This window comes from Podarcis liolepis (assembly GCF_965112155.1).
Source record: "Podarcis liolepis genome assembly, chromosome: 11".
NCBI lineage: Eukaryota > Metazoa > Chordata > Lepidosauria > Squamata > Lacertidae > Podarcis > Podarcis liolepis.
The window spans coordinates 27,804,105-27,831,674 of NC_139565.1; the positions used below are offsets into that span (position 1 = coordinate 27,804,105).

Sequence of the window (27,570 nt, forward strand, 5' to 3'; positions counted from 1 at the left end):
TGCTTTAGAGACAATTGAGGAGCTCATGAGTTTTCATATTAAAGTTAAGGATTGGATATTATGCTTGCTCCGACAAAGTCCATTCTTGGCTAATTTAAAATACTGTTACTGATAGTGTATGAAGTAAATATAGCAAGATACTTGTCTTGTTTGGATGATCATATCTCAAAGGATATATGAATGAGACCTGTTCCTCCCCATGCAGCTATTTCATGTTGCATGAGCAAATGAAAAGCCAGGAAGTTTCAGTTAACTATAGTTTCTCACTATATCCAAACTGGCCACAACAGGTTAATGGTTTCTAAATATGCCATGTTATGAAACTAACTTTAAACTGTGACTTTATATCTTGACTTTTTTAGAAGCCATAGTTTCCTAGTTCAGTAGTAAAACTGATTCTGAGAATTCCTGGTTTATTTCCCAACCTGTGAGAAGGAAAGAAAAAAATTGTCTATGTGTTTTTTTGTTACTAGGCCAAGATGTGATCATCTGAATGCAATCTTATACTCAAATATGAACACAATGATGTCTAATTAGTTTGTCTGAAACACTTACAAATTTAACTGATACTTACATAATTGCTTTTTATTAACTGATTAGTAGGTGAACAGGAAACTGAAAGCTGATAATGAAATGCAATGAGGGAGGGGGAAATGATATTTCAATCTGGAGGCACTTGTGTAGTATGGTCAAATTGATTAAATCAACACCTTAGCTAGCTTGGGAACAGATGAATAATAATGGATCCTAGCCAATATAGAAATTGTATATGACTAACATCAAGTTTTAATAGGGAAATTATATCCATCTAGTTAGAAAAAACATACTGAAATAATAGAAGTTGAGATGTAGCAAATAGTAATGAAGAGATTATTCTGCTACAGATGTGAAAGCTTAAAAAACACATAAAATAAAATCTTTGCATCAACGGACCTAGGGAGCTTATCAGTAGAATAGCCCCCTCCTTGACCTGAAGAAAATCATTGTTTCCAAGACTCAATGTTAATCAATTTAGTATTTGGAAATCATTGGAAATCATAAATGGAATAGTCTTATCTCAAGTACTCTGCAGACCACCTGATACTTTTAAACATTACTAATGCAAGCTGTGGTGATGAGTGAGAGAGAGAGAGAGAGAGAGAGAGAGAGAGAGAGAGAGAGAGCGCGAGCGCACTCCTACTTTATTCAAACGACCATTTGGAGGACACCTCATTTCCATTGGATGTGTAGGTGTGATAACATTTATAATAACATAAAGAGAGCCCCTGCTGAAAATAGGCCACCATCCGATTTTCCACAGTGGCATACTAGATGTCCCTTGACAATAATGGCCTTCACCCTTTAATGTTCTCCACCAACAGGTATTCAGAGCCATAAGATCAATAACTATTGTCACTTATAATTATTGATGGAGACCTTTCTGCAGTGCTATTTTCCCATTAAAAATAGTATAAATGGAAACAGGACCAAGTCAGAAAATTACTTAATGATGCTGAGCCAGAGTGGAGTACTAGAAGTTTGTTATTTCTCTTTCAAATTTACTGCATTCCTGGGAGTTTATGGCGTTCTACTGCTCGTCAGAGGAGGAAGGGAGGAACATTCATCTCTTTCAAGACAGGCAGAGTGTGGACACTGTCAACTGCTGTTTCAGTGACCATGTTTTCTGATGAGTACAGTTCTTGATGGTACTCTGCCCATTGCTTCATCTGCTTGTTGCAGCTTGTGATGATCTCTCCCAACTAGGTTTTCAGTGGTCCATTTTTCTTGACTGTTTGTACAAGGCTTTCTTCATGCCTGCATCCATTTTGCAAGTGTTACCACTGACAGTAGCACGTTGAATGCTCTGGCAGTAGTCATTGGCACATTGTCTGGCAATCCACTGGGCATCACTCCCTGCCAGTCTTCTTGCAGGGTGCACACTTGTAGGTCATAAGAGCTCTCACTTTGCAAGCAATAACAGGCTCCATTTCCTTAATGTCAGCCTCAAACCAGTCAGAGATCTGTGTCTATCTCTCCGTTTGAAATATATCGACTATTAGTTGCCAAGCTCCACAACACAAGCCATTAGAAAATCTACATTTTAAATATATGAGTCTGAAGTTTAAAACACATTTTTGTCTGTCTGTTGGAGGAAGTTGCTTGTGTGCAAATGTAAGCAAAAGCATGCAACTGCACGTCCATAGCTCTAAAGCATGTGGCAAATTAACATTTGAGCAATTGTTACTTGGATGGGGAAACATTAACATTCCTGTGTCCAGCATGCAGTGTTCAGTTAAATAGCAACTAGGTGTCTAAGGTCATTCCATTCTGTACTTTATCCTATGTTCTAAGTATGTGTGTTTTTTAAAAAAAAGCATATTCAAGGCTCCTTAATTCATTGACACTCCATTTGAGGGATTTATTGCGAGAACTCCAACTTGCAGATGCAGGCATTACTGCAAAGACTGATAATCAGCTGGTCATACTGTTGAAGCAGCAACATTTACTATCTAAGGCTAACACTTAAGGGGCTTTTAAATGAGGACTGCACACCTGAATCTGTTCTTCAACCTTCTTATAATATTTACTTTTAACTTAAAATTGCAGCCAGTCAGATGATGATTCTGGTTCAGCATCAGGTTCTGGATCTGGTTCAAGTTCTGGAAGCAGTAGCAATGGAAGTAGCAGCCAGTCGGGAAGCAGCGATTCAGACTCTGGTTCAGAGTCTGGCAGTCAATCAGAATCTGAGTCTGATACATCTAAGGAAAAGAAAGTCCAAGCTAAACCTCCAAAGGTTGATGGAGCTGAGGTAAGGTGGACTCTCTCCACAAATGAGAAACTCTATTTAAATGGTTGTTGTATTAAGTGAGCATCTGCATAAATAGTGTAAATTAGAAAGTACTTTAGTAATATGAAACATTGGAAATGCTGATAAAAATATCAGATGGCAGCAGTGCCAAACTTTCACCTTTCTAAGAAATACCCAGTGTTGACATTAACACTGCCTGGGTTATTCAGCAACGTGTGTTGTATCCACTGCTGCCATTCTACTTGTGGAACAGACTTGCGCTTGCACAACTTCACCCTCCTCTCCCATGCACCCTCAAAATCTGCTCCAGAGGATTGGAACACCCTCCAGAGCAGGTCTGGTGGGTGCAAGGATTCAAGAGGAAAGAGAAGTACCACATGTGGAACTCAGTTCATGCAGCAGTGAATACATTGGATGTTTCTGGCAACTCTTAAGTAAAAGTCTCTTTTAAGTTTAGAAGGAACTTACAAAATAGTATATTAAAGAATCGTGTCTAATTTTTGCCACACAAAAGGCAACAGTATTATAGCCTTCTAGATGCAATTTTGACGATGGCATGATATCCTTAGCATATCAATATAACTGTAACCGTTTCAGTTGAATCAAGTCCCCAGGCCACCCCACCCAGTGGAATAAATATATTTCAATTGTGTTCATTTGTTTCTTGATAACTTTTCTTGTATTTTGCATCTACCTGTTACTTGTAAAGTTTGTGGACTTTACTGAAGAATGTATTTTATTGCTTGTGTTTTATGTGACTACATAATTGTTTTTATTTGAATTCTGCTTTAGTTTTGGAAATCAAACCCAAGTATTCTGGCTGTACAGAGATCAGCAATGCTCAGGAAACAGCAGCAGCAGTCAAAAGCAGCATCCTCAAACAGTGGCTCAGAAGAGGTGAATAGTTAGCTAGTATTTTAAATATAAATGTAAACACAGATCTTTACTAGCCAATGCCAGTATTTTAAAAGAAAAATTGGAGTCAACGTATCTTTTAAGTAAAGTACCTTTCAAATCATTGACTTGTATACTACTGTAGATGCCAACTGTTACCTTTCTTGGGGCCAGCACAGTATCTTTAAGACTGTATGTCATACTTGCTTTCAGTATTCACAAGATTATAATATATGTAGTTGAATTCCCTTGTAAAAGAAAAAAGGTGTCGAGTTCAAATGGGCTGGAGGACCAATTCAGGGGCTAATTTGACAAGCAGCTTTAATGAGGCAACCAGTAGTTGGACTGAGGATCAACTTTTCAAATGTCCCTTGCCATCCAAACTTAATGTGCCATCCTTCCTCATCTTACCTGCAAAATTTCCTGCAACTTCGGTGTTGAAATGGAATAGCAGTGTTAAGAGAATGACTGTTTGTTTACTTCCTTATGGACCTTATATTTTGTTTTTCTATGCAGGACTCATCAAGTAGTGAAGATTCTGCCGATGACTCATCCAGTGAAATCAAGAGGAAGAAACATAAAGAGTAGGAAATTAAGTATTACATAGCTTGATGTAGTGTTTTAAATTTATCTGATCAGTAGAGCACATGACGTTATCAATGTTATTTTATCTCAGTGGTTGCTTAGTATCCAGTGAATAAACTACTTGCTTATCTGTATACTTGTATGGCTATCCATATAGTGACACGTTAGGATTTGCATATTTAAGATCTTTGCATGGAAATATTCTCATTTTAGAAACAGACAACTGCAACAGTATTAGGAGTTTAATTGCCCAGAACATATTTCTTTCCAAGAGGTTAAAGCCCCTTAAGCATCATCTGGTGAATGTTTTCTGTGCAACTGGCCAACCAAAATGTTTGCTTTCTATCACCCCATCATTCTCTCACTGAGGCAGATCAGGTCTCTGACATCACACTGTTTTATATATACTCATAAAATGCCTCAAAAGCATGTTACTAGCTCAGGAAAATTCCATGCCCCTTCCCTCCTGAGCTTGATACTGAAGGGAGAGAGAGTAGTCATCTCTGCAATCCCACTGCAGTTCTGAAGCTTTCAGAAGTGCATCTGATGTTGAAGGAGCTCTAACTGTCCTTTTGAATTTGGAATTTGCCCCTGCCCCTTCTCCCACTGTCCTTTCTACTGAGCTTAACCTTAGAAATTATCCACCCCAAGGAATTGTCCTTTGGATTATCCAAAGTTGTGCTTTACTTCTCCGAGTGCCTCCAAAAAGCAGTACAGTACAATTATAAGGATGGTCCCCTACCTCCAGCTACAGAATTAGAAGGAAGGCTGAGGCTCATTAGGGTTGGGGAGAATTTGGAGCATGGCCAGTGCTGCTAACATATTTGTGGACCACAGCAGGTCTCATTAAGGTTCATATATTCAGTTCATATTTGGGTTTTTTAAGTAGCCCCTTGCTTCACTGAGATTTGCTTCATTTAAAGGTTTTTCCTAGAATTTACATATTGCTTTGTTTATTTAATATATGAAGGTTTGAGTATTGATGGCAGTGAGAAAAAGTCATTAATGTGGAAAATCTATATAGTTAGCATTTCATTTTAATGAATCTGGAATTATTCCAGATAGTTCTCCTATTGTGTGAAAGCTGTAGAGACAGAATTTTTAAAGAAAGTGGCAAATAACTACTTACCGAAATATTCACAAATTCCTGTAAATCATTAACTATTCATTTTAGTCGTGCAAAGTTAAAGGTTTAACCCTTTTCCTGTTAAAGGTTTAACCTTCCATCTACATTAAATTTTCTGCTAATTTCACTTGTTCAACATTGTTGTTTTCAAAATGTGTCAGGATAGTGGCTCACTCCCTTTAAAATTTTATACTAAAAACTTGATTTTGTAAGATTATTCTTACTTCTATTGATCTACATTTAGGTATATAAATGTTCTTTTTGTAAATTTAATTTATGTAGTGAAGACTGGCAAATGTCTGGGTCAGGATCTGTCTCTGGAACTGCTTCAGATTCTGATTTGGAAGAAAGCAGAGATAAAAGTAGTTGTGAAGAGAGTGAATCTGACTATGAGCCAAAAAACAAGGTCAAGAGCAGGAAGCCTCCAAGCAGGTATGTGAAAAATATTTTCGATTGTAAAGTGTCCCCCTTGTTTGGATAAAAAAAATATAAATATCCTCCCTACATGTTGCCATCTAGGAGTCCAGTAAGTAGATGAGGTAGTCTTTGTACACTGGGATGCAGAAGAAAGAAAAGTTGTCTTCTTGCTGAGGGGGCATCTCCCATTTTCTCCATATATCTACTATTTTTCTTGCCTCCATTGCAGAATGATCTGCTACCTAGTTTAGACTGCTTTAGGCCAAAGCTTCTCTTTGTTTGCGAGCTAGAAAGAAAGAAGCTAGAAGTCTTTTTGAGCACTCAACCTACTTGGGCTGAGTTTGTGTCTTGCAATTTTTGTGTTCCAAGGACAGGTGGAGTCTATTTTACAGCTGCCTGTCTTCCTCCTTTATTGAAGATAGTTAAGAAACATTATGATGATTATGGTAATTATTAGGGTGGTGGTTTATTACCCACTGTTCATCCTAAAGTCCCAAGGTGGGTTACAGTGCTACAAACAAACAATTTAAAACAACTTTTAAGAACAATTTATTAAATTAAAAACAACTTATAACTTTAAAAACAAGGTGCGTCCTTAAAACATACTCATGGGAGATGCTTCCTAGTTCAGCCGTCAGCTTAGTTTTTCTTCTAAAGAACTTGCTTTCTATTCTATAGAGATATCGCCCTGTGTCTGGATCATTTTCAGATGAGACAGAAGGAGAAGGCACATATAAGCTAGTTCTCTATTTTACAGTGTTCAAATGCATTCCTAGGTCCTGTCAATATTATATTTTATTCCTTTTGATTGACCGGAGTGGCAGCAACCAGAGTACAGAAAGCATTGGGCTGTGGCAAAGTCAACTGATTAGAATGTGGTGACAAAGGCTTTAGAAACTAATATGTCACTCGCAATGGCCGTTCTTATTTGGATAGTGTGCAATTGGGCCCGTTGAATCCTTTGTCCATCTGCTTTGTTTTGCTTTTGGAGAATGAGATGACTTTTTATTTCCTAGCGAGGCCAGGTCCAGTTAAGGCTCTTCTGTGAGAAGCTTGCAACCTCAGGCATGTTAATTCATGCTGATGTGCTTCAATGTGGCAAGAGAAGCCACAATGCTTCTTTAGGGTGGAGCCTAGAAGCCTGACCTAGAACCCAGCTGCTAAAAGAAACCGGACCTGTTCAAGAAGAACCATCTGATAATAGAAAGATGGGAGAAGTGGTTGTTGGGAGCTCTTACCCCACCCCCAAAGAGAAAACCTTCAACCATGTGTTTTCGCCACTTGGAGCATAAAAGTAATAAAACCCAGCAGATTAACTGTGGGAAGCTGGCTGTCGAGAGAAAGCATTTTAGATGTTTCCCTGTTGTGGCTGTCGCTGTACTTCAGAATCCATCCACAGTAAATGCTATGCCAGCAATGCCTGCGGATTAAAAACAAAACAACCAAGGTTATAATGTGTCTTAATGCCCCAAAGGGCTACTCTTTTCACAACCTTGGCCCTTGCCTTCTGATGTGTTCAAATTCCATTGGCATGGTATAAGAAACTGGCTAGACTCAACTCCTTAATGGTGTTGGGACGGTTGGGTATTTTATTTGAATAGACAAACATTTAGTATAATAAAAATGTTTTTAAAATGTCAAAAAAAGAAAAGAAAAGAAATCTGATTCAGATTCAGAGATTTACTACAGGAAGTTAATAAAAATTGGTGCTCCGGCACAACCTACAGGGTTCTGAGCATCTTTGCCTGCCATTTATTCTAGGGCTTTTACTGATGAGTGTTATGAAAGTCTGTTTTTCTTTTATTTTTCTTCAAATGTTTAAGAATAAAGCAAAAAAGTGGAAAGAAAAGTGGGGGGCAGAAGAAAAGGCAGCTTGACTCATCAGATGATGATGACGATGACGACGATTATGATAAAAGAGGATCTCGCCGCCAGGCAACAGTAAATGTTAGTTATAAAGAAGCTGAAGAAGCAAAGACAGATTCAGATGATCTGCTGGAAGTCTGTGGAGAGGATGTCCCACAACCTGAAGAAGATGAATTTGAGACAATTGAAAAATTCATGGATAGCCGCATTGGAAGAAAAGGAGGTAATATTGACTTATATTTGTAAAACTTCTCAAGCTGATGAATAATGTTTCAAATTATTTCTATTGGATGAAATATATGAGAAGTACATGTTGTGAATGGTACAGTAACTGATACTTTAACAACCTTGTTAATAAAACTGCTAGGGTTTTTTGTATGTATTACAAAATATTTTGGTTATATATGTTGTTTCAGTGCTGTCCTATTTTTCACTTTCTTTGCTGTAGTTTTGCTGTATATGTTGGTGTCAACACATACTTTTGGCATTAATATAGTTTGTATTGAACTTTTAAATAGCACAGCGATGTACCAGCATTCTAGTACAACTTCACGGAGTGATTATAGATGCTTCTGTCATCTAAAACCAATCTAACAATGTTTGTTGTGCTATCTAAAGCCATTTAGTATTGCAGTTGATGCTGTTGTCATGCTCTTTTTCAGCAACTGGTGCTACAACCACTATCTATGCAGTTGAAGCTGATGGAGATCCAAATGCAGGATTTGATAAAGCAACAGAACCTGGTGACGTGCAGTACTTGATTAAATGGAAAGGCTGGTCTCACATCCATAACACTTGGGAAACGGAAGAAACCCTGAAACAGCAGAATGTTAGAGGAATGAAGAAACTGGACAACTATAAGAAAAAGGATCAAGAAACAAAACGGTGGCAAGTATTGTTTATTGTAAAAGTATAATACAAGCACATATTGTATATTATTGAAGTATTCATTTGGCACATGTCTTTATTCATGCATGAACATAATTGGCAGAATGCTGAATAAGGCAGATGTAATTTATTCATAATGTTTTTTTTAAAAATTCGAAGTACTATAGTACTGTTGATCTGCAGATTTAAGGTTCAGCATTATGCAGGATTCTTAATGGTTACTGTGTGCTGTATCCAGTTGTGGCTTTGTGCCAGCAGAAATGCTTCCACTACAACAAGGTGAGGTACCCTATTTTCACCAATCCCTCTTCTCAATTGCAGCCCTTTAAGCCATATTACAGGGATAACCAGTGTGGTGCCCTCCAGCTGTTTTGGACTACAGCTCATATCATCCTGGGCCATGCTAGCAGCGGTGATGGGTGTTGTAGTCCACAGCACTTGGAGACCACTCCATACTGTTCCAGAAGAACCAATAGCCTTTTGGTAGGATGGAGGGGCTACATTGGGTAAGAAAGAATTAGTGAAAATATGGATTCCAATATATTTCTTTGACTCAAAACACTAATAGTAGTTACTGACTTGTCAGGGTTGCCAACAGGATTCATTGGATGTAGTTCATTGAATGCAGACTGAGCTCTCTGCATCTCCACACACACACACACACACACACACACACACACACACACACACCGCCCAATCTATTGGCAAGAACCTCTTATGTACATATATCAACTGAACCTCATTTATGTTGTGGGACTGTTGCAAAAATAAAAAGAGGAAGAGGAGAATAATAGAATGTTACCTCCAGGTTGTGCTTTCTAACTTTATAGATTTCCAGTTTACTTACCTTCTAATCAGTCTTCCTGTACTTCTGTTGAAAGTTAGAAGAATAGTAAACTATACATTCTACAGGGTTATAATGAATACACTGTGTAATTTCATTCCAGGTTAAAAAATGCTTCTCCAGAGGATGTGGAATATTATAACTGCCAGCAAGAACTCACAGATGATTTGCACAAACAGTATCAAATAGTAGAAAGAATAATTGGTAAGTGACAGATTTTGAAACTAGAAATAATGATGATATACCAGCATAATGCATGCATTTAAGTTTTTCTGTGTTCATGTAGTTGGAAAGAAGTTGTATCTCATCATACTTTATAAACTATTTTAAAGACTTTCAATGTACATGTCAGTGTCCCTACAGCTATATCCATAAGTTGTTCATCTATTCATGAGTTGTTCAGCATAGTGCCTTATTTGAGCCTAATTATCTGTCAGTGTTAAATTTCATTTTAAACATATATTTCCCACAGCTCATTCAAATCAGAAGTCAGCAGCAGGTTATCCAGACTATTATTGTAAATGGCAGGGTCTCCCTTACTCAGAATGCAGCTGGGAAGATGGTGCTCTCATTGCAAAAAAATTCCAGTCACGCATTGACGAGTATTTTAGCAGAAATCAATCCAAGACAACTCCTTTTAAGGACTGTAAGGTGGGTACCTTAGTGTTTCTTTTAACAATGTCTCCTTCAGTTGAAGTAATATCCGGTGTCAGGCTATACCACTGCCATTTTGCAAATGGCAGCTCAATTCAAAAAGAAGAAGAAACCTGCATAGAATACTATTGATTAGGAATAAGGGATTAAGCCTAACGTTCTTCCCGACATCTTATTTTCTGTGTCAGAGAATTATTTTGTATAGAGAGGCATTTGACTGAATGATGCCAGGCATAGCTTTACCACTTCATCTGCTGTATGTGAAATCTAATCCAAAAAGAAGAAGTATAAGCTTTAATGGTTTCAACTATTTAAGAACTACTTTTTTAAGCATGATGCTCAGGGTGGAAGTTGGTCCTTGGCTGTAGTAGATTCAGTTTTTCACTTGCATAACGATTGTTTTAATTTTCTATACTTGAATTGGAAGAAGAAGTGATATTCTCACCACTCCTCTTTTGTCAGGTTTTAAAGCAGAGGCCAAGGTTTGTGGCCCTAAAGAAACAACCATCTTACATTGGAGGGCATGAAAGTTTAGAGCTAAGAGATTATCAGTTAAATGGACTGAACTGGTTAGCTCACTCTTGGTGCAAGTAAGTACATTATAAAATGTTGCAATTATATGTTAAATACACATATTTTATTTTACAAGCTTAACAGGACCATAGTCATACACATTTGCCACTTAATAAATATATCTCTTTGTGTGGTAGTTATGTTTATGGATTGTACAAAAATAGTTATTTATATCCCATTCTTATTTTCATGCATGACTTTTTTTAAAAAAAAGCATGATCATCAAAAATTGAAAGCTAGTTAAAATCTGAAGATAGGACTTAAACTTACATGGTTCAGTTTTTATTGTTTGATATGTGTGTTTAAATGAGCGGTGTGTGTTGATTCTGTGTGTACCCTGAATTACAAGTTGAATGGAAAAAAATTGGGGAAGGTTCTCAGATCCTAGGTCAGATTGTGCCATTAACAAAGCATTTCTGTCCTGTCAGTGACTACGTAAGCTTCTGAATCGCTTTGCTGCACCTGTTGTCCGATGGTACAGATGACCATGACCTAACCCCACCAGTGACATATGCTGAGGGAGATATTTCCATACACTAGACTTTCCTGAGAGTCTGGCCTTTTTTGCCAACCTTTCGCACTATGCAGTGATGAAATTTTGCTATCCTGGGGAAAATAGAGGCTATATCCCCAAAATTCATTGTGGGAAGGAACAGAAGCCCCTCTCAAAATCCTTGGGGTAACAGGGTCTTTGCTAGGCTCTGAAATGTCCTCCTCCAGTCTTTCCTGGGGAACTATTGTCTTTTTCCCACTGCCCCCCCCCCCGGATGATTCCTCTTGTACCCACTGCAAAATGGTGAAATCTGCTCTTGTGGGAGAAATACTGCAACTGTCATTCTGAAATTTGCCATGTTTTATATACCTCACTTTACAGGAGCAACAGTTGCATTCTTGCAGATGAAATGGGCTTGGGCAAAACAATACAAACTATCTCCTTTCTGAATTATTTGTTTCATGAACACCAGTTATATGGACCTTTCTTGCTGGTAGTACCACTTTCCACTTTGACATCTTGGCAAAGAGAAATCGAGATATGGGCTCCCCAGATGAATGCTGTAGTTTATCTGGGGGATATTACTAGCAGAAATGTGGTAAGTGATCAAATTCTACAGTGTCACTGTATTCTTAGTAGATCCAAAATTAGTGCTTATACAGAGATGGTATTGGAAAGATTAAAATTGACCAAATTTCACATTTATTTTAAAGAGTTGCTTGTTTTTGGTAATATTTAATATTTTTGTAAGTAAAATAAAGTGTCTATTCTCCAATATTTTGATACTTGGTTGAATTACAGAGAAATATTAGCCTTTCATTTTTGCCAAATACATTGCTGCTATCTAGGAAATGGCAGAGACTCTTCCATTGTTTGCTAAGACAAAGGGAGGCCAACTAACCAAAAAGCAGTATTCATTCAAGCTTCAGTTTACTGAACTCACATAGTTAAAATGTAATAATTGATTACTTTCATTAGAGAGGTATTTACGGATAATAGCTTTATTCAGTAATGGAATGGACTGTAAAATATGAAACTATAGGTCTTAGCATGTTATATTTGAAATTTACATTATGCTTATCAGTTCTTTTGAATCTACTACAAATGCAACTGAAAATAATACTTCCATTCATTTTGATTTAACCTTCTTTGTTACCCTTGAACTAAGCAATATTTTAACAGTCTTTTAATTTACAAATTTTCTTAATAAAATTCACTGACTGCTTTTTGCTGTTTGTTAAAATAAACTTCCTCATAGTTGATCAAGAAGTAAAGTGTTATACTGATCAAGCATTAAGCACATTTAACTCCGATACTCAAGGAGCTTTAATTCTTTCTTGGGAACAAGACAATAGTTTGAGCTACTTTGAAGTCAATCTCTCTTCATGGCAGAATGCAGGATTCAGATTGACAAGTTATTCACAAAGTAATTTATTTGCTGGGGTGAAATGCTTTCCTGCCTCTAAAGAGAAAGAAGTGTTTGGAGCAAAAGGGAGGGGGAGAGAGAAGGAAGGAAAGCTAGGAAACAAAAAAGTACTGCAGAATAACAGTTCCATCTTTCAGTTCCTCATTTGTACAGTAAAACAGGGCAGGTGTGTGGTGGGGCAGATGACCACTCTGAGGAACAAACCATTCAGGCAAGAACATGATTAACTGTTACTCTTTATCCCTCTTTCTTCCACAGTAAGATATATTTAGCCAGGTAGCAGTAGTGACTATAGCCGTGCCAGAAACAATCCTGTTCCACAGAACTTCTCCTGTCTGTCACTATCATGATTGAGCCTTCAGGCAGTACTCACCTAGACTCAGAAGGACCTGTTTATAGGATCTCCCAACTCACCAGATACCCATTTTCGAACCAGTGAAATGTTTTCATGTGTCTCCCTACAGATCCCCATCACGCCATAGGACCCAACTCTCCTAAAGGCCCAATAGCATAATCTGGATTAGATGTTACTGTCCGAAGAGAAGGGTGCGGTGGGAATTGTGGTAGTGTAGCAACTTCAGGTGCCAGAGGATAAAGGGTTTTCCAAGACCCTGCTAAGTATCTCAGTGTGCTTTCTAATCAGTGGCACTACCCTCCTGTCCTGCTTTGTAAGTGGGCAGTCATTTATAGCCTTTGCAATCTGAGAGATGACAGCATCAGATCAGTTGATCCTGGAAAATGTCAGAGAACAGTGCATAATAGAGTGATGATACTAATCTAGAAATTGGTTTGTGCCCAGTACATGATTGAAAAGCCTTCTCAGGCACTTGTTCAAAATCAGTCATATCTGCTTCAGTTTCAAGCTTTAGAAATGGTTCCAGCCCATGAGGCATTGGGCATATTTTTTTACCATGCTGGAAATCAGTAGGAGGAAACGAGCCATTCTGTCTCTGAAGTACTTCAGTAAATTGCTGGAGAAAAGGTGCTCCAAGTTGTGGATGCTGAAGTTCACAGCAGCACAGCCAAGATATTTCCTTGCTTTGTAGATGCAACAGAAGTCCGTTGCTGTATTCATCACCACTTCCCTGGGCAAATTGTGTTACAATTTGAATTCCATAGAATTCCTCAGAATTCATTTGACTCAAAGTATATGTTGAGCTCTAAGCAGCGCTGTTAAGTCTCCTGGAATTTCAGTATCAGTTGGCAAATAAACAGGCGTAATTCATATAAACAGGTGTACTAACAAGGTTTATATTAGCAGGCAGTTGAGCAACAGAAACTTGTCTCATTAGGTTATTTGGCACAGTTCCTAGGTCGGCGTCTTGAAAAGGTGGTGGTTGGGTTTTTTTTACTTACGGACTTCTCATATAGTTATGAACCTTTGCTTATAATTATCTTTGTAAGCCTACACACACTTCCACGGATAGTTAGATACAGGTTTTACATAGGTAGAGATACATGGATATAAAATGTGTGTTGATAAATAGATATAATGCAGCATTTTAATACCACCAAGGAGGTCTGGGCAACCTACTTGATTCTGGTCCCCATTCCAATTTTATCTTCACAACAACCTTGTGGAAAAGGTTAGGCTGATAAGTTAATAAATTACTTTTCAATGGACCTAAGAGAAAGCTCTTCCCTCATCAATCTTAATCTTGCTTCCTCTCATCCCAGAGGGAATGACTTTGCCACAGTCTGGTCTGTTATCTTGTTTCTCAAGGGAAATAGAGATTTACAAGTAAATAAAAAGACAAAATATGCATTTTCTTTTGTGAAATGTGCTTGTAAATAAAAGCTAGTTCCCTGGCTTCTACCTCTGTTTAGTGTAGGATCTTTCTTCCATAAAGGCTCTCTAGAAGGACCAGAATGAGCAAGGTAATTGCTTGTGTTGTGTACTGCATGTGTGGTTTACACTCAAAGTTGGATCAGTTTCTCTGTTTTGTAACATAGCTGCAAAGGGACAGTTACAAAGAAACAGGTTAAGTTGTGCTGGTGCAGAAGTATATTGCATTGGTTGTGCAGCACTAGCTGCTTTCTCAATAGGTAGCTATTCTAATCCGATCCTACTTACTCACTTTCATATTTATGAGCACTTAGCTTGTGTGTAAGCTAATGTTTAGAAGCTAACAGCATCGAATATTATCAGAATTTGGGTTATTTCATAACCTTAATTTCTCACCAACTTTGTCTGCAGATAAGAACACATGAATGGATGCATCCGCAGACCAAAAGATTGAAATTTAACATCCTTCTGACAACTTACGAAATTTTACTGAAGGATAAGGTAAGTAATTTGACCACCACTCACTTCTCAAAATGAAAGCAGAATACTGAAGGAACTAGACTTGCCTGTCAACAGTTCTTAGGTTCAATAGAAGAAGTGACTTGTGAATTTTATTACTGAAAAAGGCAGTCGTTTTCAATTTTGTGGAAGAAGGTAGAATTTTTTTAATAGATTAGATGCTCATTTTTCTTCAGCATCACTTAAATTGCCATTTTAAATGCTTAATCTCTGAAACAAAAAGGCATTCATTTTTATTTTATTTGAACAGTCATTCCTTGGTGGTCTGAACTGGGCATTTATAGGAGTAGATGAAGCCCATCGATTAAAAAATGATGATTCCCTCCTGTACAAGACATTAATAGACTTCAAGTCCAATCATCGCCTCCTTATCACTGGAACACCTCTGCAAAACTCCCTGAAAGAGCTCTGGTCCTTGCTGCACTTCATCATGCCAGATAAGTAGGTAAACTTACTATACTAGCCATGTACAGTTAGGAGAATTATTTAACTAGCACTCCTTGAAAAATGGTAGGGACTGCAGCTTTGCTGGTTTGTCTATTGCTTTGTTTTGGTGCAGAATGTCTGGAGAGTTTATTTGTTTATGGTGTTAGCCTGCTTTAAGTGACACTGGAACCATGTTAAAACAAAACAAAAAGTCCAATGCCTCTGGGAAGCTTACAGGCAGAACATAATGGTAACAGCCATCAGAGGTCACCTATTTATTTTAGCTGCTTTGGCTTGTGTCCACCTAAGTTCTGCTATTAATGGGCATGCCCAATTTATGTATACTAATTTCAATGGGTCTACTCTTGAGTAGAATTTAGTTGAGAACAACCCTTTGTTTTGTATATTTTCAATATAGTCTCGCAATAGAGGTAAATAATGGTCTTCTGATATTTTGGCTACTTTTATCTGTTTATGTAAACCATACATCTTCAACATAGATTTGCTTTTAGGGTAGCGAAGCAAAATAATAAGAAACAGGAAATTAAAATGATAGTAATGATTATTCTAATAATACAGGAAACTAATATATCAAATAAAAAAAAACCCTTAAACAGCAACAGCCAATTTAAATAAATTAAATAGAATCACTTAGACCAGTTTAATTTTAAAGGGTGCTTACATTAGCAGTTTGTAGATTTGTGCAACTACAGAAAGCTGCTGAAAAGACTCCGATTATTTGTTTACTTCTACTAACTACTATACATATTTTTATTAAGATAGAAACCTGAGCATTGTGGCTATACTAGGAATCTTGCTGGGGATTATTGGAGAACCCTTTGAAGACAGGGGTGGGGTTTTTTGTATCCGTATGATCTCTGCCAGTAGAATCGTTTATATCTCTCCCGGTAAAGTCTTGTTTGTTTACCTTTTACTTTTCCTTCAGTATGTTGAGAGAGTGACAACAGCCTAAATATTGCTACTTGCCCATATTTTTCTTATGGACAAGTATGAACAAAGTGGAAGGAAATTAAAATGGGGGTGAACTGTCAGAAAAGAAGGGAGAATAAATTAGCAGAGCTTTTTCCCCCCCCTTTTTTCTTTTTTGGCGTGTCACTCAGAAGTAAGTCCCATTAAATTCAAGTAGGACTTACTGCTAAGTAAGTGTGTATAGGAATGTGTACAGTGCTTAAGCTGCTTTAAAACTAAGTAGCATAGAACTTAGTGAAATGTTTAAAAACAAGGGTCATTTATTTTTCATAATTCAAATTTTCTATTGGCTTACTAACTTGGCTGATTACACGCTTGTTTTTCTCAAGTCTGAGAACTTGTGTGTATGTCCAGGATGTCATGTATAATAGTACAGTAAGACTACTGGCATAGCATGTATGTTTATTTTGAAAATCTACCACAATGGTTATATTGAAAATTTGCCACAATTTAGAATGTTACATTTTATATTGAAGGTTTTCTTCTTGGGAAGATTTTGAAGAGGAACATGGGAAAGGAAGGGAATTTGGCTACGCAAGTCTTCACAAAGAACTCGAACCATTTCTATTAAGGAGAGTTAAGAAGGACGTAGAAAAATCTCTTCCTGCCAAGGTTGAACAAATTTTAAGAATGGAGATGAGTGCATTGCAAAAGCAATATTATAAGTAAGTAATTTATTGTGGCTGTCAAAATAATTCATACAGTGAAAAGTGAGCAGGTTTCTTTTATACAGTAAAGAGTTTGCCTGCCTGCTTGCCTGCAAGCATTTTTTAAAATTTTCTGTTTTCCACAGTTTCATTACTGACAATACACTTTTTTTAAAATATCAGGTGGATTTTAACTAGGAATTACAAAGCCTTAAGTAAAGGTTCAAAGGGCAGTACCTCAGGCTTTCTGAATGTCATGATGGAGCTCAAAAAGTGTTGCAATCATTGCTACCTCATTAAACCACCAGATGATAATGAATTCTATATTAAACAGGAGGCCTTACAGGTAAAATTTCACGTCTTGTTCTGTATATAAAACAAATTAAAATGCAATGATCAGATTACTGGGTTTTTAAATGTTAATTAAATAGCCTAGGAAATATATTATTATTATTATTATTATTATTATTATTATTATTATTATTATTATTATTATTATTTTATTACAACCACCAAGTAAACATATCTGGGGAGGAAGTTCCACAAACATGGTGCTGCAGCTGAGAATGTTCCCCCTGCTTGCCCACTGCATGGTGTAGCTTTTTAAATCTAAGAATTCTGTGCACAGGAATAGATGTAATCGTGTTAGGCATATTCAGACTTCCTTAAATTTTTGATTTGTGGTTTCTACCTTTGGTTTCTGGTAGTTCCCACAAAATGCATTAACGTTAATGTACAGACATATCTTCCATGCAGTCGTTGATTTTTTTATGTCCTGTGTTTTCTTTCTAGAATTTAATCCGGAGTAGTGGGAAGCTCATTCTTTTAGACAAGCTGCTGATTCGCTTACGAGAACGTGGCAGCAGAGTGCTTATATTTTCTCAAATGGTGCGGATGCTGGACATCCTTGCTGAATATTTGAAATATCGTCAGTTTCCCTTTCAGGTAAGAGCTTACTGTTAAATTATATCACTGGGCGCACATTTATTTGTTGGCCTCATGCTGTTTACACACTAGCACAGTCTTAGTCTAATTGGTCTTTTTCTCTCCAGAGGCTAGATGGGTCAATAAAAGGAGAACTGAGGAAACAAGCACTGGACCATTTTAATGCAGAAGGTTCTGAGGTAATGTGTTCACTTGCCTGTTTTGTGTTTTGTTTTATCTTTCAAGGAATGTGTTTTGTTTCTAGCAGCAGAAAAGGATATTTCCCATCTTATAAACAGCTATAACAAAAACCTTCATAGTGAAATCCAGGATTTTATGTTACAAAATGGAACTGTAGTACTTTGTTTAAGGTTAGCAGTTTATTTTACAACATTGTTTGTGTTGGAGACAAATGTTTTGGTACAGTTTTGGGCAGTTTTAGAATAATTGCATTCTTAAGTAGTTTAAAACAATTTTAATGTATACAGTACTTTGAATGTCAAAATGTATCAGTTAACTCTCCTGTTAGGTATATTTTTAAGTTTTTGTTTCAGCCTTCCCGTCTCTCTTAATTTCAGGACTTCTGCTTTTTACTGTCTACCAGAGCTGGAGGTCTAGGCATAAACTTGGCATCTGCAGATACTGTTGTTATATTTGATTCTGACTGGAACCCTCAGAATGATCTGCAAGCACAGGCTAGAGCTCATAGGATTGGGCAGAAGAAACAGGTACATATGTCTTGTTTGATTTAGGTATACTTGGTTGGGGACAGGAACAAATTATATGAAATCCAGTTTACATATATACGTGTGTTTATCTGTGTTTATTCCCCCCGCCCCTCAAGTGACGTGGTTTGAATGTCTGGGTCATGTTTTATGGATGTGTTAGTTTACTTGTCTTTATCAATATGTGGTTTGTTTAAGGGGGGGTGTGTGTTAACAATTAACTAAAGAATTTTTAATAGAAAGACAACTTTAATGTGCCCAGTTCCCAAAACTAGCAGCCTGACTCCAACAAACACAGTACTAGCATATAAATGTTTATGATAGAATATATTTAAAAGAGTGCAAGTACGCTTCGTATACCTTGGCTGCAGTCCACCAGCAGTGAACTGTGTGTGCTCCCATCTCCACAGAGACAGAGGAGCTCTGCTCCCCATAAACTATGCACAAAGCTTTCAGGCTAGCCATGGAATTCTGGAGATATTCCACCACTGTGATCAGCCTAACATCTCCTTGCATCTGTGCAGGGAAGATTCACAAAAGGGGGAAATGCTGATAGCAAGGCCATAGGAAACTAGATTTGGGTTTCACAGCAGCAACAGCACTCACATATGAAATTTTATTTATTTATTGCCTACCCTTCACCCTAAGGTGCCAGGGCAGATTGCAACACTAAAACACAATATGAACACTAGTTTAAAACAACTTAGAATCACAAAAATAAGGTGGATCCTAAAAATATATACCTCAAACGTAAAAGCCAAGGTTATAAGCTGCACCTTCAGTGTTCACCAGAAGCTGTACATTGAAGGTGCCAGACACACCTCTGTGGGGAGGGAATTCTACAACTTAGGCGCTGCCACAGAGAATATCCTCTCTGGGCCACTACCCCCTGTGTTGTTAGAGCAGAAATTGATTCTCACTGCAGAATTGAGGGCTTGCATGGTTTCTTGTTGTAGAATTGCAGCCTCTGGAGGTAGAAACGTGTCTTGTTGGAATATACTGTTCATTCAAATACCTCTAAAAGACTGCCACATAATTGCTCCAAGCGCATTACACATTTAAGAGGAGTTAAAAATATGAATGCCATTTTAAATTTAATATACAGTCGTACCTTGGAAGTCGAACGGAATCCATTCCGGAAGTCCATTCAACTTCTGAAACGCTTGGAAACCAAGGCGTGGCTTCCAATTGGTTTCCTATTGCACAGGCGCACCGGAAACAATAGCGGAAGCCGCGCTGGACGTTCAGCTTCCAAAAAACGTTCGGAAACCCGGAACACTCACTTCCAGTTTTTGATCATTCGGGAGCCAGAACGTTCGACTGCCAAGGCATTCGGGAGTTTTATTTGTGACTAAAACTTCACATTATTTCATATTACTTTAGTGATTCCCGTAAATCTTTATTTTTTGTTTGGTTGTTCACAGGTAAACATTTATCGGCTAGTCACTAAAGGATCTGTAGAGGAAGATATCCTGGAAAGAGCCAAGAAGAAAATGGTTTTAGATCACCTTGTCATTCAGAGAATGGACACTACAGGAAAGACTGTGCTGCACACAGGTTCTGCACCTTCTAGGTATACCTTTGGGGATGAACTGTAAGCATATCTAACAGACAACTTCCCAAAAATGTGCAGATAATCCTTCACAATGTTAAGGGAGTTATGTTGACTTGTCCAAGGTTACAAAACTTGCCAATTATCTTCTTTCTCTCAGGATGTCAGGGCTAAATCTCCTGGCTCCTGAAGCTAACAGCTCACCTGAGGTATCGCTTGCTTTCCCATCATGCAGTCCTTTCTGCCCTTCTCAAATGATAGAAGATGGCTTCAGACTGATTCCTTCCTCCCTTATTAGAGCAATGGTTCTGAAGGAGCCAAACTGAATTGACCCAGAACTACTGAAAAATATAATAATAGAAAGATAAACATAGGGGAGGGTTGAAGAAAGGAGGGCAGTAACCAAAGGAAGAGAATCCCTCTGCCTGACGTTTTCCCTATTGCTGTGGATTACGGTGACCTAAGAAGCTTAAGGAACCAAGACACAATTCTAGGAGAAACTCTGAATTTATGTTATTGATTGAATGTGTCAGCTCATTGTCTGTGGGCATCTAGTATCTTAGAGACACACATTTTTGTGCCTTGTGCTGAGTAAAAGAGTAACATGTTCCCTTTATTTTTAGCTCTGCTCCTTTTAACAAAGAGGAGCTGTCAGCTATTTTAAAGTTTGGTGCTGAGGAACTTTTTAAGGAACTGGAAGGTGAAGAACAAGAGCCACAAGTAAGGTTAACATCCTAGCATTTGATTTCTTGGTCTATTCAAATCAACATTCCACCGGTAAGATTTTATTTTTATTTTTTTCAGGAAATGGACATAGATGAAATCTTGAAGAGGGCTGAAACACGGGAAAATGAAACTGGCCCATTAAGTGTCGGAGATGAATTGCTTTCCCAGTTTAAGGTACTGTACTTTTTCATTCCATAATTATGTTAAGCAAAAATTATTAAAAACAACTCCGTTTTAGAAATGCTTTCTGTTAAAAGCTCCAAGTTTTTCCTCGGGAAACAGTTTTTCAAAATCTGTTTAGAAGAATGTGGTCACCTCTACCCCTTTTTAAACACTTGAATGTTGAAATTTCTTTAATTTTTTTAAAGCTCACTAAGAACTTTCGTGCCTCTTCCCTGTATGCAGACCCATAAAGGGGGAGGCAGGTACACTTGCCTCGGAAAGCTAAACTGGCAAGGGCCCCCCACCAGGGACCAGATGATTTTTTTTGTTCGAGTTTATAACTTTATTCTAGCAAGACTCCTGCCCTGGGCTTCAGACAAACTCTGCATGGTCCTACCTGTATGGACTCCAGAGAGAAAAGAGGAAAGCTTACTATTGTTGTTAGAAATTTCCTTGAGTTTCTGGAGAGGTATAGTGTGTATAAATAAATATATAATCATCTGACACTGTGGCTGCTATCCTGTGAGTAAGTATTGAGAGTAAGTAATTGGACTCGCTGGAACTTAACTTCCACATTAGCATGCATAAGATTGGTCTGTAAGTTAGCAAGCCCTCAGTAACTTTATGCTAGGGCCTCTAACACAGACAAGCAGAAAAGATGACCAAAACACATTTGGGGAAGACTGCACAAAGGATAGGATCCCAGATTAATCATGCTTAGAGTTGACCCATTGAAGTCATGATGCTCAGGTTAGCCCTGATTCTTGTATTTGGAGTGTGTTGTCATTTGTAATTACTTTTATCAAAACTACCATTTTAACAGGTGGCAAATTTCTCCAATATGGATGAAGATGACATTGAACTGGAGCCTGAACAAAATTCAAGGAACTGGGAAGAAATCATTCCAGAGGTCCATAGGAGAAGATTAGAAGAAGAGGAAAGGCAAAAGGAACTGGAAGAAATTTATATGTTACCCAGAATGAGAAACTGTGCAAAACAGGTAAAGATTACTTTTGAGAGGCTTTCCTTCCCATTGCGTTTTGTACTTGAAATTGTACTTGAAATGTTGAAATTTGCTTTAGTTTCAGAAATGGAACACTTAAATTTTGCACTGTTTTTTAAAATAAAAAATACAGATCAGCTTCAACGGAAGCGAAGGCAGACGTTGTAGAAACAGAAGGTATTCTGGATCAGATAGTGACTCCATCTCGGAAAGAAAACGACCCAAAAAACGTGGAAGACCACGGACTATTCCACGGGAAAACATTAAAGGATTTAGTGATGCAGAGATTCGGCGGTAAGAAATGGGGAAGGGGGAAGATCTACAAGGGGAAAGTAATAGGAAAATTCTTCATTGGAAGTTTGAAATGCTTGTATGTTACATGTCTTAAAAATCACGCTTCCTTTTCAATTACTTTGATAAATACTGTTTCACACATTACATTAAGCTATTGCATTGAGGGTACATGTTTGTTTGAATTCAAATAGAGTGGTTACATTTACAGAATTTTGGGTTTATATCGCAGTACCTGCATCTTCCCCACCCCATTTAAAGTTCTACAAGCCATTTTAGAAAGAAACTCAAATTATTTCCTTTTGCTTGGGTTGCCAAATAGCATGGATTTTGGATTGAAATAAATTAATATTTATACAATCTATAATGGCAATTCAGTATAGAGAAGGTTGTAGTCCAGCATCTCTTTCTCTCTGTATGGCATCTGGTAGTGTATGGAAATATTTAATAGTATCTATTTTGACATATTAGACACTTTACTGTAGTAAACATGAATCTGGTTACTTTCATAATTTAAAAAGTATTCTTACTCTCCATTGCCATATTTTGACAGCCTAAAACATCGGTTTCTGAAGTGACTTTGGTTTCAATCCCATCCCCACAAAAAGCTCAGTGGAACCTACATTTGAGTAAATGCATATAGGATCGAGACCTTTTTTATATTATTTGTGGAAGATAGTACATTTTTTAAAAAAGAATTTTGAAATTTAGCTTTGTATTTACACATTATATTCTCTCATATAGATTCTTTGTGGGCACGCTAACTTCAGTAGAATATCCTCTATAGATTGTCTTTATTCACTGAAGTTACCAAATATTTTCCCTTCTTAACTTTACGTAGTGTATTTTTCTTGCATGCATATTTTACTGGTTTATCTTGAAAAAGATGTGATATAAGGACCACGTAATTAACATATCACTTTTTGTTTTTACAAAAAAGGTTTATCAAGAGTTACAAGAAATTTGGGGGACCTCTTGAAAGGTAAGCTTGCCTACCTAGCAGCTGGGAACCTTTTAAATTATAATGAAGTATTCCTGCATTGCATTTTTAAAAGGCAAAAACAGCATTGACGTTTCAGTGATCATTCATTGAAATGGTGATGGATAGATTTTTCCAGTGCAAATATGATTGTAGGTATTAAAATCCATTTATTCATGGGAAAGTATAATTATTAATACTGCTCCTTGCATGTTCAAGGAGCACAGATAAGGTGGTTTTGCTATTTTGGGGGGAGTCAGTAAATGAGTGGTGCAGTTCAAACAAACAAAACATAGCTTAGTTCAAGCTTTGCCTCAAACCATGGCATCTTCTTTCTGCTTGGCCCCCCATGATAATTCAGGAAATCTATTTCTTGGTTTGAAGTTGGCTGGGGACCCTGGCTTGTTCTGAGCATGGTGACCATAGTTGCCATGTTTGGACATAACAGGAGACTTGCACTCCAAAGATGTAAGAGGCAGCAAGCAAAGTCAGAAGCATAATTCACACCTGAGATGTTCAGTAACGTGATATTTTTCTAACACAGAGCAGGTGTGTGTTTTAGAAAGAGAGAAAAATTGTCCTAAAGCTAATTTACATTACTCACTTAGCAAGGGACTATGTCTAATCAAACCCTCTTTCTCTGAAATTAGCAGCGGGCTCCTACTGGGTGTGTTAGAAGCTTGGGATGGGAGGAATCTACTCATATTGCTGAGGGGAGATCAGCCGCTGCCAGAACAATGGATAAGGAATTTGCCAGTGCAGTATGCTGAGTGACCAAATAACAAGTGTGCCTTGTTAGAGCACCTGGTGAGGCTAGGGTAGAACAGGTATTTAAAATATATATATATATATGCATCCATTGCCTGCTGTGACCACCAGGGAGTGCTACCACAAGAGGCTATTGGGGAGGGTTGATGTCTTGAATTTCCTCAATAAGAAGGTTGTATAAATATCTAGCATTAATGCATATTCTGTTTTTCATTTCTCACGTACTGATACGAGAGCTATGATACTTCTGCTCTGTTGCAGGTTAGATGCCATAGCAAGAGATGCTGAATTAGTTGATAAATCTGAGACAGACCTCAGACGGCTTGGAGAGCTGGTACATAATGGATGTATCAAGGCTTTAAAGGACATCTCATCTGGACAAGAAAGAGCAGGTACAGCTTCCAGGGGGTGGAGGGAGAGATTGCTTATAACCCATGCCAAGAAGTAAAGAAGTGAGCTCCTGTGACTCTTCTTTTTCTGCCCATACAAGCAGTCCCAACCTTCCTTGGCCATGTTCCTGAGTGGACAAACACAGCCTTTGAACAGAGATATGGGATTGGCAGTAGTTCCCATGATTGTTCTGGTGTTTCTTCCTAGCTCCAAACCAGCTAGACTCATAACTGTACAAATAAATACAATTTCCAGTAGCACCTTAGAGACCAACTAAGTTTGTTCTGGGTATAAGCTTTTGTGTGTATGCACACTTCTTCAGATGCATGCAGGAGAGAGCAGGAGATGGGATGCAGAGCCCTCCATTAACTTCCTAGAGACCAGCTCCTTTTGTTCCTGAACTGTTTCCAAATCAGCCTGTTTTCATAAGCACTTTAAAAACTGGAGCCCGGTCTTGCTTCCCCACCCCCCAATCTCTCTCCCCGTTCCTTTTTCATTTTCTGTTGTGTCTGTTTAGATCAGTGGTTTTCAACCAGTGTGCCATGGCACCATGGGGTACCTTGAATGATGGTCAGGGGTGCCACGGGCAACACTGGCCTCTGTCCCTCTTTCCTTCCCTCCCTCCTCTGATGCCCTCTTGCATCTCTGCCTTCCAAAGGCTTGCACAGCTATTAGTTGCAGCAGCGGCTGCCCGGCGGTCTCCCAAGGAGAGGAGATAGGAGGCTGAGGGAACGCTCCACAATAAAAGGGTGTTCAATAAAAGGGTGAGAAGCTGCCAGCTCTGCAGGCAAGGGGTGACATAACTGGGCTCCTGAGCCCCACAGTGGTGCCACAGAAAGAATGTAGATGGTCAAGGGAGCCGTGAACTCAAAAAGGTTGAAAACCTCTGGTGTAGATTATAAACCTCAGGACAGTAACTTGCTTGTTTTTAAAACTGCTCTGGGTGTCTTTTTTGGCAGAAGCACAAAAGCTGGATGTTACCAATTAATGGATTAAGTTATGTTGTGATAAGATTTATGTAGATGTGTGAGGTATAAATGAGGCCATATTCTTCACTTGACCTGAAACTGTTAGTCCATGTCAGCAGCACTCCTTGTTGCTTTTTTTCTATCTGGCACAGTGTTGGTTCATGCCCTTGAAGCACATTTGTATTGATTACCTCTTCCTTCTAGTGACCTCATGTTGAAAGGGCATCTTGTTCCTTCACATTTTGGAATAGTGATGCATAAAACTGACCTAACATTTACCTGTTTTATATTCTTATTTGAAAGGGGGCAGACTTGGAAAAGTTAAAGGCCCAACGTTCCGAATATCGGGAGTGCAGGTAAATGCAAAACTAGTCATCTCTCATGAAGAAGAGCTGGAACCGTTGCATAAATCCATTCCTTCCGATCCAGAGGAAAGGAAGAGGTTTGTTACATTTGTTTTATTTTGATTGGGGGGGGCAGTATGTTGCTAGGGAGTTCTGACCACATCATTGCTCAGGAGTTTGAATATCTCCATTCACATAACAGCACCCTCGGCTTTTGCCACAGCTGAACTAGCTTTTTTCCTGTTCTAGCCACTCTTATGCACAGATCGGAGGAGTGAGACCCATGAAGAGCAGAGCAAGTGTCGTATAGTGGTTGGAGTGCCTGATAGTTCAGGAACTCATGGCCTATTTGGTAGAGCCCCTTTCTGATACCAGCATTGTTGCAACTTACCTGGGAGGGGGTTGGGCGGAGGCGTGGTGAGGTCAAGGCTATGCAGATGGACCAACAGAGTCAGTATGGCACTCTCAGCAGTGTGCCTTCACAGTTTCGTCACCATGTTTCCCCCCCCCCCCCAGCCCTTCCAGGTAATCTGCAGCAGTACCAGAGGGTAGCTCCATGGCTTGCCCCACACATGGGTCACTATTGCTCATAGCACTGATGTAAAAAATAAAATGAGAGGGAACCATGTGTTCTACACTGAAATCTTAGAAGAAGAGTGCCATTAAACTTCTGTTTTTGCTTCCTTTTTTAATGATTATATTGTATCTAGCTGCCAGTAGAGGTAATACTTGTGAACTTACTGTTTTTCATTTAGATACACCATTCCTTGTCACACTAAGGCTGCTCATTTTGATATAGACTGGGGCAGGGAAGATGACTCTAATCTTCTAATAGGCATCTATGAATATGGATATGGTAGTTGGGAAATGATCAAAATGGACCCAGATCTCAACTTGACACACAAGGTAAGTCCTGCTGTCTGTCTGAACATAATGTTATTCAGGAGATCAAAAATTGCTGGTTGAATAGTTACGGGGGTAGCCAAGTGGACTGTATTCTGATTTGAGACATTTAGATGAGACTGACTGTTGTATCTCATTTCTCACACTCTGCATTCCCACTTTAGTCTTTTATGTTTTTAGTTCTTCCATGGTATCCCTGGAAAATTTTACAGAGGGCTTCCTTTGTTACTGGTGCATTATTATTGTCTTTCCTCTCTAATGGACAGCATGAGAGCCAACAAATTGAAGCTCCGTCTAGATAAGATTGCGGCACTTATTGGGCGGTTCCCTAGACAGTGTGGGTGGGAGGTTGCCTGCTCTTGATGGGGTTACACACTTTCTGAAGAAGCGAGTATGTAGCTTGAGGGTACTTCTGGATCCATTGCTGTTGCTTGAGGCTCATGTGGCCTCTTCAGCTAGTGACCCAGCTGCACCCCTATCTGGACAGGGATAGCCTAACTTCTGTTATCAATGCTCTGGTAACTTGTAGGATAGATTACTGCAATGCATTATATGTGGGGCTGCCTCTGAAGATGGTTCAGAAACTTCAGCTTGTGCAGAATTCGGCAGCCAGGTTGCTCACCAGGGCAAGACAGTTTGGGTATATTACCACAATCCTGGGTCAACTGCACTGGCTGCCGATTAGCTTCCAGTGCTGGTTTTTACCTTGAAAGTCTAAAATGGCCTAGGACTGCAGTACCTCAAGAACCCCCTCTCTCCATATGAACTGCCTCACCCTGCGATCATCAGCTGAGGCTGTTCTTTGTGTGCCTCCTCCATGAGAGGTGCAGAGGTGGCAACATGAGAACAGGCCTTTTCTGCGGTGGCTCCCTGTTTGTGGGATGCTCTCTTTGGGGAGCCTTTCCTGGCGCCT

At 38.6% G+C, this 27,570-nt stretch overlaps 1 protein-coding gene across 2 annotated transcripts in view; it reads left to right on the forward strand.

Annotated features, from left to right (window-relative positions):
• CHD1 (chromodomain helicase DNA binding protein 1) overlaps positions 1–27,570 on the forward strand; it is a 46,968-nt gene that overhangs the window by 12,476 nt on the left and 6,922 nt on the right. For both annotated transcript variants that reach the window (XM_083464371.1, XM_083464372.1), the window contains exons 3-28: positions 2,587–2,788; positions 3,581–3,685; positions 4,199–4,266; positions 5,676–5,825; positions 7,634–7,899; positions 8,339–8,564; positions 9,512–9,612; positions 9,881–10,059; positions 10,525–10,652; positions 11,510–11,726; positions 14,752–14,841; positions 15,110–15,300; positions 16,752–16,940; positions 17,106–17,268; positions 17,715–17,867; positions 17,975–18,046; positions 18,425–18,574; positions 19,996–20,144; positions 20,747–20,843; positions 20,928–21,023; positions 21,835–22,011; positions 22,148–22,308; positions 23,246–23,287; positions 24,314–24,444; positions 25,714–25,852; positions 26,510–26,660. In XM_083464371.1, coding sequence (XP_083320497.1) covers positions 2,587–2,788; positions 3,581–3,685; positions 4,199–4,266; positions 5,676–5,825; positions 7,634–7,899; positions 8,339–8,564; positions 9,512–9,612; positions 9,881–10,059; positions 10,525–10,652; positions 11,510–11,726; positions 14,752–14,841; positions 15,110–15,300; positions 16,752–16,940; positions 17,106–17,268; positions 17,715–17,867; positions 17,975–18,046; positions 18,425–18,574; positions 19,996–20,144; positions 20,747–20,843; positions 20,928–21,023; positions 21,835–22,011; positions 22,148–22,308; positions 23,246–23,287; positions 24,314–24,444; positions 25,714–25,852; positions 26,510–26,660 — 3,793 coding nt within the window. The remainder of the gene's footprint in view (positions 1–2,586; positions 2,789–3,580; positions 3,686–4,198; positions 4,267–5,675; positions 5,826–7,633; positions 7,900–8,338; positions 8,565–9,511; positions 9,613–9,880; positions 10,060–10,524; positions 10,653–11,509; positions 11,727–14,751; positions 14,842–15,109; positions 15,301–16,751; positions 16,941–17,105; positions 17,269–17,714; positions 17,868–17,974; positions 18,047–18,424; positions 18,575–19,995; positions 20,145–20,746; positions 20,844–20,927; positions 21,024–21,834; positions 22,012–22,147; positions 22,309–23,245; positions 23,288–24,313; positions 24,445–25,713; positions 25,853–26,509; positions 26,661–27,570) is intronic.